General features: G+C 40.0%; 1 protein-coding gene across 1 annotated transcript; it reads left to right on the plus strand.

Annotated features, from left to right (window-relative positions):
* Nucleotides 1-362: 362 nt before the first annotated feature.
* Nucleotides 363-11342, plus strand: LOC132558493 (uncharacterized). Its single transcript, XM_060223058.1, has 2 exons — nt 363-392; nt 10551-11342. Exons 1-2 carry the CDS (start codon nt 363-365, stop codon nt 11340-11342), a joined length of 822 nt encoding a protein of 273 aa, XP_060079041.1.
* The last annotated feature ends 3567 nt before the right edge of the window (nt 11343-14909 follow it).

Below are 14909 nucleotides of genomic sequence, written 5' to 3' on the forward strand. Positions count from 1 at the left end.
ATCTAGAGACAATATTGCTGAATAGGTCCATTGCATCACTTGAACTGACAGAGCAATTTATAACAGAGAAGCAGACAGTGTCACTTGTCAGGGTCCACAGACGACTTGCCAAGATCGTCATGCCTGTGGTACCAACATGATTATCACTAAGTGGCCCGTTCTTTAATTTTCATAATTGACTTTGTACTGGGGCAATGATATTGATTCTGTCGTTGCTCTAATTGTTAATGACTAGTATACGTGTTATGTTCAGCAATGCAATAAAAGAAATGTCTGTGTATTTTTTGTCAATTTACTTAAACCGATGAGTATATGTACGGTGTGTCATGTTTATTTGATGATATGGCCGAGACCTTACCAGAATGCCGTCCCACGACGCTACCCGCAAGCGCGTATGTTGTAGGTCATTTAGTCGCGTCATCTGGTTCACTTGATTTCAACAGGATAACCTGTCCGTTGGGATGGTGATGAACTGTAGTGATAATTCCTAATTCCTTTTTTTACGTCGATCTAAACTGAAAATTTTGTCGCTGATCGCATCTTTTCAGACCATGTACATTTCAACAGGCTTGACAATCAGAATATCCTTTTGCCGGACGATTTTATGTGCCCAGGGATATTTGCAATTATAGTCTCCATTCGGCTAGATCTATATAGATGTATTAACGGCTGTGTAAAACACGATGGCTGGTGTGATAGAGGGACAATACGTTTCGATATTGATGCAACCAATCTGACCCGATAAAGGCGAGAAGCACTTGTATTACAATACTGACCCTGGGTATAAAAAAAGCTTGCATGCCGTCATGTAAATGTTCTCCCAACCAGACACATTAGTGTTATTGATGTTGTACGACGATATCATTGAAATAAAAAACTGCTCGGGATTTTTCGTCTGAATATTTTTTTATTGATAGAAAAAAAGGCCTGTCTTAAAAGAGAGCAAATAAAGAGGTCAGGCGAGTTACAGACAGACTATATTATCAGGTCTGAAAGTCATTTCTCCCCACGGAATCACAGATATATTTTGTTATAAAGTGCAACTGGGTATAACATGAACGTTTGACTATCAAAAATATTATTCATTCACTGACTATCACTGATATCATTGGTTCAGCACCCCATTGACACGGACAGTCTCGTTATTGAACACGACCTATATGAAGATATACATGTGGCCTTGCACATCCTGTTATCATTTACACGGTGTAATAAAATATCATTCCTGTATACATTGATGTCTTTGTGTTCCAGTTAAAATTAGGTCAATGTTGGCGAATCATGACTCAGCACCTTGTGTTGAGGAATCGTTTGAGACTTGTACAAAAGGTACTGCTTGCATTCAAGTAATAGATGTCCTTGACAGGTATGATAAGGCAAAGCGTTATAAAACTCCAAGTACATGTATGATTGCAGTCAGTAGAGATACTGTGATACCGAATTCCTCACATGCGTGTTATATTCCCATTAACATTATTGTAGATCTATTTCCGATTTCTTCTGAAGTTTAGAAACGGTCAAGGTTAAACACCAATTAGATGCACACGATAAATGGCATAACACATATTACGAGGACATGTAAGTGAGAATATTTTTCCAAAAAGAAGTGGCATTGAAGCAGTGTTTTTAGCAGAAAAGTTCAAAGAAATATTTTTTTAAAAACATGCCAAGCATACGTGTACTTATAGAATGTACTTAAATATTTTCAATTCTCTCCGACATTACCAGTAGGTTTTCAAATTCTTAACTATCACTTTTTTTCATCGCTCTAAATTCAAATAGATAACATTAAATGTCCTACAATATTGTTAATTGTTCTACAATATCATTAATTGTCCATTCATTGTCCTACAATATCATTAATTGTCCTACAATACCATTAATTGTCCTACAATATTGTTAATTGTTCTACAATATCATTAATTGTCCATTAATTGTCCTACAATACCATTCATTGTCCTACAATATCATTAATTGTTCTACAATATCATTAATTGTCCTACAATATCATTAATTGTCCTACAATATCATTAATTGTCCTACAATACCATTAATTGTCCTACAATACCAATAATTGTCCATTAATTGTCCTACAATATCATTAATTGTCCATTAATTGTTCTACAATATCATTAATTGTCCTACAATACCATTAATTGTCCATTAATTGTCTTACAATACCATTAATTGTCCTACAATATTATCAATTGTTCTGCAATATGTCAGTACAACATTGAGTGTAATAATGAAGGATCAACTTAAATGCAAAGCCTATATACGTTATATCTAAAGGGTAACAATGAATATTTAAAATGCACCTAATCAATGCGTGACAAACAACTATGGAATTCAGAACAGCATTAAATGTTCATAAAATTATTCAATTTTCATTTATCATCATCACGAAGGGTCCTTTGATGTCACAGGGAGTGGAGAATGCGATATGTTAACAATATTGGTTTATGGGGTGCCGTTCAGATATTTATCTTTAAAATGTGCTTTTAATAACTCCAATTAGAGACATTGAAATTTCATTTAGTGATATCGCTAATTCAATATAGATCAACTTGATAGATAGCATTCCATAACCTCTTTATATCACCTATTTACTTAAACGGCTTCTCTGGGTTACTATCCATAAATGGAATATTCACAACAGAGAAATTGAAAACACCACAATTAGTATCCTCACGGCGAAATGCTGTCACTGTTGGTTTGGTAGCAGGAAATCAAGGTAAGAGTCTGCTGTGTCCTTGACATTTATTGCTAATTCTAAAGAATATATAGGATAGTCATGGTAAATAATGTTATTTAAAGACAAAACACAATCGATAACGTTAAAAGTTATACCACATGAAAAAAGGGCAAAACAAAATAGATAAATAAATGACTTTTTGACAAATTGAGAGAAGTGTGGTTTTGATTTCACACAGTGGATGAGAATCCGTAAGTCTACTTGTAGCCACGAGACATACATACGCTACGTTAATACAATTTACAGCAGTGTTACCAACTTAAAAGGTCATAATAACATTACAATACTCCTCAATGTGTGATTAATACTACACTAGTTTTATAAATCGTGTTACCTAAAATTGTATTAGGGATGTATACACATATAACATGGCTGATCAAGTTTTTGTAGAAGACAATGAAATGTAGATATTTGTTTCTCATTGAATGAAGAAAGGAAAAATTACCTTTTTATTTTTTATCAGATATGCAAAGTTTTATTGCTTCCAAATACAAAGATAGTCGTAGACGAATAATTTAATTAACACTGGCGAGATCGTAGATGGTTAAACACTTAAATAAACAATACCACTTGGAGACTAGAGTTAGCAATAACATATAGAAAGTGCTCAGATTGAAATTGGTTTGTATCGGCAGGCTTAGATGAGATTGGAGTTGGTTTGGAGACATACAATGTCATGGATTAGAGTACCGGCTACAGATACAAACAAACTCCTGTCCATCACAGAGTACAGATACAAACAAACCCCTGTCCATCACAGAGTACAGATACAACCCCCGGTACATCACAGTGTACAGATACAAACCTCGGTAAATCACAGTGTACAGATACAAACCCCGGTACATCACAGAGTACAGATACAAACAAACCCCGGTACATCACAGAGTACAGATACAAACAAACCCCGGTACATCACAGAGTACAGATACAAACAAACCCCGGTACATCACAGAGTGCAGATTCAAACAAACCCCGGTACATCACAGTGTACAGATACAATCCCTGATACATCGCAGAGTACAGATACAAACCCCGGTACATCACAGAGTACAGATACAAACCCTGGTACATCACAGTGTACAGATACAAACAAACCCCGGTCCATCACAGAGTACAGATACAAACAAACCCGGTAAATCACAGAGTACAGATACAAACAAACCCCGGTATATCACAGAGTACAGATACAAACAAACCCGGTACATCACAGAGTACAGATACAAACAAAGCCCGGTCCATCACAGAGTATAGATACAAACAGACCCCGTTCCATCACAGAGTACAGATACAAACAAACCCGGTACATCACAGAGTACAGATACAAACAGACCCCGGTACATCACAGTGTACAGATACAATCCCTGATACATCGCAGAGTACAGATACAAACCCCGGTACATCACACAGTGGTACATCACAGTACAGATATACAATCATCACAGAGTACAGATACAAACAAACCCGGTACATCACAGAGTACAGATACAAACAAACCCCGGTATATCACAGAGTACAAACAAACCCGGTACATCACAGAGTACAGATACAAACCCCGGGTACATCACATCACACAAAGTACATCACAGAGTACAATACAAAAACCCGGTACATCACAGAGTACAGATACAAACAAACCCCGGTACATCACAGAGTACAGATACAAACAAACCCCGGTACATCACAGAGTACAGATACAAACAAACCCGGTACATCAAACCCCGGTACATCACAGTACAGTACAAACACCAACGGTACATCCCGGTACATCACAGAGTACAGATACAAACAGACCCGGTTCACTAACTTCTAAATTATACAAAAAAGCCCGGTCCATCACAGAGTACAGATACAAACAAACCCCGGTACATCACAGAGTACAAATACAAACAGATACAAACAAACCCCGGTACATCACAGAGTATAGATACATACAGTACCCGGTACATCACAGAGTACAGATACAAACAAACCCGGTACATCACAGTGTACAGATACAAACAGACCCCGGTACATCACAGAGTACAGATACAAAAACCACAGAGTACATCACAGAGTACAGATACAAAAATCACAGTGTACAATACCCCGGTACATCACAGAGTACAGATACAATATCAACCCGGTACATCACAGAGTACAGATACAAACAAACCCCGGTACATCACAGTGTACAGATACAAACAGACAGATACAAACCCCGGTACATCACCCCAAACAAACCCCGGTACATCACAAACAAAGTACATCACAGTGTACAGATACAAACAAACCCCGGTCCATCACAGAGTACAGATACAAACAAACCCGGTACATCACAGAGTACAGATACAAACAAACCCCGGTATATCACAGAGTACAGATACAAACAAACCCGGTACATCACAGAGTACAGATACAAGATACAAACATCCCAGTACAAACAAACCCAGGTACATCACAGAGTACAGATACAAACAAAACATCACAGAGTACAGATACAAACAAACCCCGGTACATCACAGAGTACAGATACAAACAAACCCCGGTACATCACAGAGTACAGTACAACAAACCCCGGTACATCACAGAGTACAGATACAAACAAACCCCGGTACATCACAGAGTACAGATACAAACAAACCCGGTACATCACAGGTACATCACAGTGTACATCACAGAGTACAGTACATCACAGTAACAAACCCGGTACATCACAGTACAGATACAAACAAACCCCGGTACATCACAGAGTACAGATACAAACAAACCCGGTACATCACAGAGTACAGATACAAACAGACCCCGGTACATCACACCCCGTTCCATCACAGAGTACAGATACAAACAAACCCGGTACATCACAGAGTACAGATACAAACAGACCCCGGTACATCACAGAGTACAGATACAAACAAACCCGGTACATCACAGTGTACAGACAGAAACAAACAAACCCCCCCGGTACATCACAGAGTACAGATACAAACCCCGGTACATCACAGAGTACAGATATCAACACCGGTACATCACAGAGTACAGATACAAACCAACCCGGTACATCACAGAGTACAGATACAAACAAACCCGGTACATCACAGTGTACAGATACAAACAGACCCCGGTACATCACAGAGTACAGATACAAACAAACCCGGTACATCACAGTGTACAGATACAAACAGACCCCGGTACATCACAGAGTACAGATACAAACCAACCCCGGTACATCACAGAGTACAGATACAAACAAACCCCGGTACATCACAGAGTACAGACAGATACAAACAAACCCCGGTACATCACAGAGTACAGACAGATACAAACAAACCCCGGTACATCACAGAGTACAGACAGATACAAACAAACCCCGGTACATCACAGAGTACAGATACAAACAAACCCGGTACATCACAGTGTACAGATACAAACAAACCCGGTACATCACAGTGTACAGATACAAACAAACCCCGGTATATCACAGAGTACAGATACAAACAAACCCGGTACATCACAGAGTACAGATACAAACAAACCCCGGTCCATCACAGAGTATAGATACAAACAGACCCCGTTCCATCACAGAGTACAGATACAAACAAACCCGGTACATCACAGTGTACAGATACAAACAGACCCCGGTACATCACAGAGTACAGATACAAACCAACCCCGGTACATCACAGAGTACAGATACTAATAAACCCCGTAACATCACAGAGTACAGATACAAACAAACCCCGGTCCATCACAGAGTATAGATACAAACAGACCCCGTTCCATCACAGAAAACAGATACAAACAAACCCGGTACATCACAGTGTACAAATACAAACAGACCCCGGTACATCACAGAGTACAGATACAAACCAACCCGGTACATCACAGAGTACAGATACAAACAAACCCCGGTACATCACAGAGTACAGATACAAACAAACCCCGGTACATCACAGAGTACAGATACAAACAAACCCCGGTCCATTACAATCACAGACCCCGTTCCATCACAGAGTACAGATACAAACAAACCCGGTACATCACAGTGTACAGATACAATCCCCGGTACATCACAGAGTATAGATACAAACCCCGGTACATCACAGAGTACAGATCCAAACAAACCCCGGTACATCACAACACCGGTACATCACAGAGTACAGATACAAACAAACCCTGTACATCACAGTGTACAAATACAAACAGACCCCGGTACATCACAGAGTACAGATACAAACCCCGGTACATCACAGAGTACAGATATCAACACCGGTACATCACAGAGTACAGATACAAATAAACCCCGGTACATCACAGTGTACAGATACAAACAAACCCCGGTACATCACAGAGTACAGATACAAACCCCGGTACATCACAGAGTACAGATACAAATAAACCCCGGTACATCACAGTGTACAGATACAAACAAACCCCGGTACATCACAGAGTACAGATACAAACCCCGGTACATCACAGAGTACAGATACAAACAAACCCCTTTCCATCATAGAGTACAGATACAAACAAACCCCAGTACATCACAGAGTACAGATACAAACAAACCCCGGTACATCATAGAGTACAGATACAAACAAACCCCGGTACATCACAGAGTACAGACAGATACAAACAAACCCCGGTACATCACAGAGTACAGACACAAACAAACCGCGGTAAATCACAGAGTACAGATACAAAAAAACCCCGTGTACGTATATCACAGAGTACAGATACAAACAAACCCGGTACATCACAGAGTACAGATACAAACAAACCCCGTACATCACATACACAATAGATACAAACAGACCCCGTTCCATCACAATACAAACAAACCCGGTACATCACAGTGTACAGATACAAACATACCCCGGTACATCACAGAGTACAGATACAAACACCCCGGTAATCACCCGGTACATCACAGAGTACAGATACAAACAAACCCCGGTATATCACAGAGTACAGATACAAACAAACCCGTTCCATCACAGAGTACAGATACAAACAAACCCGGTACATCACAGTGTACAGATACAAACAGACCCCGGTACATCACAGAGTACAGATACAAACCAACCCCGGTACATCACAGTACAGTACAAACAAAGTACATCACAGAGTACAGATACAAACAAACCCCGGTACATCACAGAGTACAGATACAAACAACCCGTTACATCACCGTACATCACAGTGTACAGATACAAACAGACCCCGAGTACATACAAACAAACCCCGTTCCATCACAGAAAACAGATACAAACAAACCCGGTACATCACAGTGTACAAATACAAACAGACCCCGGTACATCACAGAGTACAGATACAAACCAACCCGGTACATCACAGAGTACAGATACAAATAAACCCCGGTACATCACAGAGTACAGATACAAACAAACCCCGGTACATCACAGAGTACAGATACAAACAAACCCCGGTCCATTACAGAGTATAGATACATACAGACCCCGTTCCATCACAGAGTACAGATACAAACAAACCCGGTACATCACAGTGTACAGATACAATCCCCGGTACATCACAGAGTATAGATACAAACCCCGGTACATCACAGAGTACAGATCCAAACAAACCCCGGTACATCACAGAGTATAGATGCAAAAAGACCCCGTTCCATCACAGAGTACAGATACAAACAAACCCTGTACATCACAGTGTACAAATACAAACAGACCCCGGTACATCACAGAGTACAGATACAAACCCCGGTACATCACAGAGTACAGATATCAACACCGGTACATCACAGAGTACAGATAGAAACAAACCCCGGTACATAACAGTGTACAGATACAAACAGACCCCGGTACATCACAGATTACAGATACAAACCCCGGTACATCACAGAGTACAGATACAAATAAACCCCGGTACATCACAGAGTACAGATACAAACAAACCCCGGTACATCATAGAGTACAGATACAAACAAACCCCGGTACATCACAGAGTACAGACAGATACAAACAAACCCCGGTACATCACAGAGTACAGACAGATACAAACAAACCCCGGTACATCACAGAGTACAGACAGATACAAACAAACTCCGGTACATCACAGAGTACAGACAGATACAAACAAACCCCGGTACACTAAAGAGTACAGATACAAACATTTTTCGATATATTAGAGCAGACAGATACAAATCAACTTGGAATAACAATGTTAATTACAAAAGATACTGCGGGGTCCTTTTTCCAGGAACCGTACAAGCAATGCACCCACTAGGTCCCAAACCGTTTTGTGTGTATTTTACGGACTCATTAGCTCGTCAGATGCACTTATTGTACATCTTTAGTTATCGCATAAAACATACATACCACATACTTGGAAACAGAAGTGACAAGAGAACGTGACACCGCACTTAAACAAAACATGGCGTTTTCTGTATTGTACACATTCTTCACCTTTGCAGATGCACATATCTACCAATTTAAATGACGAACTGTAATTTCACATAAAACACATACAACAAACACGCACCATTTCTGTACTCCGCCCAATAAATAGACGTACCTACCGACCCATCTCCTACTTCTCCCAGTAGTCTTTCTTTTCTATCACCACATACCCCATAACGCACGAAATTCATCACACTCATTCGGTCAATAATCTCGTAACAAACCTATTTAATTTACCACTTAGTATACCCCTACTGACACTTTCAGCTTCTCCCAATATTAACTTCACAATCTCAAACATAAACTTTTAAATGTCGGCAAAAGAACAGCTACGAAAAGCCAGGGAAGGTGTAGTATTGTATAGAGTAGGGGCATTGATAAAGTGAACAATTGTTAGAAAGAAGAATGGAAATTGAAAAACAACTTATACGTATGTATGGACCCAAAAATCATTTTCCACCCTCCTCTTACTAATGATTAACCACTTATACTAAGTATAACATCTGTAAGGAGGCCTACAAGAACATACTTACGGAGGCCTACAAGAACATACTCACGGAGGCCTACAAGAACATACTTACGGAGGCCTACAAGAACATACTCACGGAGGCCTACAAGAACATACGCACGGAGGCCTACAAGAACATACTCACGGAGGCTAACAAGAACATACGGAGGCCTACAAGAATATAGTCACGAAGGCTAACAAGAACATACTCACGGAGGCCTACAAGAACATACTCACGGAGGCCTACAAGAACATACTCACGGAGGCCTGCAAGAACATACTCACGGAGGCCTGCAAAAACATACTCACGGAGGCCTGCAAGAACATACGCACGGAGGACTACAAGAACATACTCACGGAGGCTAACAAGATAATACGGAGGCCTACAATAACATACTCACGGAGGCCTACAAGAACATACTCATGGAGGCTCACAGGAACATACTTACGGAGGCCTACAAGAACATACTCACCTAGGCTCGCAAGAACATACTCACGAAGGCTAACAAGAACATTCTCACGGAGGCCTACAGGAACATACTTACGCAGGCCTACAAGAACATACTCACGGAGGCCTACAAGAACATACTCACGGAGGCCTACAAGAACATACTCACGGAGGCCTACGGGAACATACTTACGGATGCCTACAAGAACATACTCACTGATGCCTACAAGAACATACTTACGGAGGCCTACAAGAACATACTCACGGAGGCTAACAAGAACATACGGAGGCCTACAAGAACATACGCACGGAGGCCTACAAGAACATACTCACGGAGGCTAACAAGAACATACGGAGGCCTACAAGAACATACTCACGGAGGCCTACAAGAACATACTTACGGAGGCCTACAAGAACATACTCACCTAGGCTCGCAAGAACATACTCACGAAGGCTAACAAGAACATTCTCACGGAGGCCTACAGGAACATACTTACGCAGGCCTACAAGAACATACTCACGGAGGCCTACGGGAACATACTTACGGATGCCTACAAGAACATACTCACTGATGCCTACAAGAACATACTTACGGAGGCCTACAAGAACATACTCACGGAGGCCTACGGGAACATACTTACGGAGGCCTACAGGAACATACTTACGCAGGCCTACAAGAACATACTTACTGAGACCTACAAGAACATACTCACGGATGCCTACAAGAACATACTTACGGAGGCCTACAAGAACATACTCACGGAGGCCTACGGGAACATACTCACGGATGCCTACAAGAACATACTCACTGATGCCTACAAGAACATACTTACGGAGACCTACAAGAACATACTCATGAGGGCCTACAAGAACATACTCACGGAGGCCTACGGGAACATACTTACGGAGGCCTACAAGAACTTACTCACGGATGCCTGCAAGAACATACTCATAAGGGCCTACAAGAACATACTTACGGAGGCCTACAAGAACATACTCACGGAGGCCTACGGGAACATACTTACGGAGGCCTACAAGAACATACTCTCGGATGCCTACAAGAACATACTCATGAGGGCCTACAAGAACATACTTACGGTGGCCTACAGGAACATACTTACGGAGGCTTACAAGAACATACTCACGGAGGCCTACGAATCATCATCACAGAGGCCTACAAAACCTTTCGTGACTAAGGTCTATGAAAACATACCACGATAACTCACAAACTCGTTCTCAACACATGCACCCGTCTCCCATACAAACCATGTTACTCACTGACCGGTGTCTTCTAAACCATGTAGCATTAGTTCACCTTTTTTCTAGTGATACCGACAACATATCCTCAAATGGAAAAACTAGTGTCTGAAATAACAAAAGTAAAGAAGAAACAGCCGTGCTACTCTAACCGATAGATAGCAACCGTGATACTCTCTAACCGATCACTAACAGCCGTGATATTCTCTGACCGATCGCTAACAACCGTGATACTCTCTAACCGATCGCTAACAACCGTGATACTCTCTAACCGATCACTAATAGCCGTGATATTCTCTAACCGATCGCTAACAACCGTGATACTCTCTAACCGATCGCTAACAACCGTGATACTCTCTAACCGATCGCTAACAACCGTGATACTCTCTAACCTATCGCTAACAACCGTGATACTCTCTAACTGATCGCTTCAGGCAAAATGATCAAACTGGAAACAAGTGGTATACAATGAAAGAAGCGTGGTAGAACAGTCATTTCCTTTGTTAATGAAACTTTTACATACAGTGAATAAACACGTAATCAAAGCTACCCAGTGTCGGCCATATTTGCGTGTTAAGCAAATCGACCTGATTAGATCAATTTTAATGCAATTTTTAAATTGCGTTGTGGATTGATGTGTATAAATGTCCTTGTTATACTTCATATATTGCCCTTGTTTACTTTTATGAACTGTACAAAATGTTTATCTCAAACAGGATATCTAGATTGATGCACGCATGCACGAGTAGCTCACCTATTGGTTAGTATAAACGTATGTACTCAACATAGGAACTATTCGTCACAGAAGCTACTCCTTCCTTTGTACATGTTAATTACCTGCTGCAATTATTTCTCTCTTTCTCCCTCTCCCATCCCCCCCCTCCCTCCCCCCCCCCCTCTCTCTCTCTCTCTCTCTCTCTCTCTCTCTCTCTCTCTCTCTCTCTCTCTCTCTCTCTCTCTCTCTCTCTCTCTCTCTCTCTCTCTCTCTCTCTCTCTCGCAAAAGTAGTCCGTGGCGAGTAGATCACTTGTTCGTTCCTTGGCAAGTGTCAATGTTTGAAGGATATATCTATATTAACATATCCAAGCTCAACCATTGTGTTTCTAATTGTCAAATAATGAGATAATTGTATATAGAAGATATAGAAGTTACGCTGTACTCATTTATCAATGGACGTCACTGATTTCACGTTGGTACATAAGCTATTACACAATTATTCCATTACAGTTTTTTTTTTTTTTTTATTACGAATTACGATCTATGTCATTATAAGTTGTTATCAACAATAAAATAAATTATGTTTGTGTACTTTTAGGTAATGATTTATTTCTATCGTCGTCTTCTTATCGCATGAATTGTTGATATTTAATTATAAATTAGGCGTGCCATCTCTTGCCAGTGTATCACTCAGCGGGTATAGCAATCTACAGAAACATGTTATCAGTAGAAAATTTTGAGTCGTACAAAATTATTATGTATACCGCGCGAGTCTTACGTGTATTTACCTACAGGTGTAACCGTGTATTATTGAAAGAATGGGTGCTGCACGGCATGGTGTCATCTACAAATAGAATATCTGTCTCGGTACTGGCGGTATTTTATGATATATATCGTGTAATCAAAAGCCAATTGCAGTATCTGGATTGAGTCGCATTTACACATTGGAACTTCTCGACAGCAATATCGGTAAATAGACCCAAAACAGATGAAACCATATAACATAAACACATCTTAATACTTCGCCTTGCTTCAGTATCAAAACGTCACAGTTGTAGGAAACGTCTTCACAAATAACAACTGTATGATCGTAAAAGGAGACTGATATTGTCAGAATCGTCGGTTTCTGCCAAAATGACATTGATGAGTCCAAAATTCTGCCAAAATGACATTGATGAGTCCAAAATTCTGCCAAAATGACATTGATGAGTCCAAAATTCTGCCAAAATGACATTGATGTGTCCAAAATTCTGCCAAAATGACATTGATGAGTCCAATATTCTGCCAAAATGACATTGATGAGTCCAATATTCTGGCCTTTCCATTTCCCCAGTCTGCCTTTTCTTTCTGTACTTGGTTTTCCGTATTTAGAGTTCCTCTTAAAATCGACACCTACTACGAGGGCGTTAAACCCCGCAAGACAAAAGCGAAACTTAACGAATAGACTTGTGAAACAACTCGTTATACACACACACACACTTATATATATTGCATTTCTATACATGCTCGAAGTGTATTTACATTAAATGTAAACAGTTACATTTAGTTATCCGAGTATTGATACATTTCGATGTAGAAGATAAATAATTACCCTTATAGTTGGTTATGATAACTACATTATGTACATATTCTCATAAGATGATTAAACAAGATGTCCACTGGTCCTGTATCGCTCACTTCCTTGTGTTAACAGATGTTGTCTTGTTCAAACTAAATGTTTTTCTTTCGCAGTCGTTTAAGACTAGCAGCGATTTGGAAGAAATGTTGGCAGAAAACGACGGCCATGCTGTATGCTCATCCTACACTTCGTTGGAACAATGGCGAGTTCATTTGAACTGCCATATCGTACAGGAAGCAGTAGGTGGCGCAACTTAGGTGTCATTAATAAACACCTTTACAAAAAGCAGTTCTTAGTTCAAAAAGGACAATATCGATATTTGTGTTTACTTGTTTGAGAATACATGTACCATGCAATATTACATCTCTAGATGTTTTCCATGTCTCTTCAAATTTAAATCATGTTCACATGAGAAATTAGGGATGTAAGAAAACACCGTTAACAGTCGGTATGAGGAATGGCGTGTGTACTGTTGTCTTGGTCTAATCTTCATGTGTAAATATTGATAGCTATTCACATTCTGGTTCATAAGCTTTATCTAGAGACTGCAACGGAAGCGTAAATGTGCTTGTTTATCTTACACAGAATGTATTCTCCAGGGAATATACTCTTCCTCTAACCTACACTGTTGTTTCCTGTAATCAATAACAACAATCATTGTCACCATTTTTTCCTCGGCGTCGGAGATACAAATGCAGCATGACATCATGACTATCAAAATAACATGGACCAATAGAACGATGTTTGAATGATATAAAATACAGGCATCATGTTGATATATGTTTATCTTTCTTTTATCGTATACAAAATACAGCCTCGAACATAATCAACATCAAAGGCATTTTATCAAATTACGAACTGTTTAACAACTAACTACCTCGCATTGTGACCTCCCATCACAAACCAAAAGACGAACGGTTCTATTCTATGATATAACTGACCATTACAACTGGTCATTAGATGTTCTGTGATTCCTATGACAATGAAATCCGACACTCTATGCACACTTAACTAAAACATGTTTTATTCGTTTATTTCGGTCACAATGTTTATAGTTGAATTTTCAAACCATAGCCAGCTTTATAACGAATCAATTTCAAACACGAACCATTTTACATATACAGCATGTCGACAGATGAAACTAACTTTTAGAAATGTGTTCCTGCTGAGCGTTGAACTCAATAGGATTTAAAATTG

The sequence above is a fragment of the Ylistrum balloti genome, unplaced genomic scaffold, assembly GCF_031769215.1.
Source record: "Ylistrum balloti isolate Yb309-2 unplaced genomic scaffold, AGI_CSIRO_Ybal_v1 Utg370792, whole genome shotgun sequence".
Taxonomy (NCBI): Eukaryota; Metazoa; Mollusca; class Bivalvia; order Pectinida; family Pectinidae; genus Ylistrum; species Ylistrum balloti.

Excerpts from the sequence above, each read along its gene's own strand:
- LOC132558493 (XM_060223058.1), top strand. The coding sequence starts at position 363 with ATGCCGTCCCACGACGCTACCCGCAAGCGC. Across the intron at positions 393-10,550 it reads ACGACGCTACCCGCAAGCGC|GCTCGCAAGAACATACTCAC; the intron begins GTATGTTGTAGG and ends ATACTCACCTAG.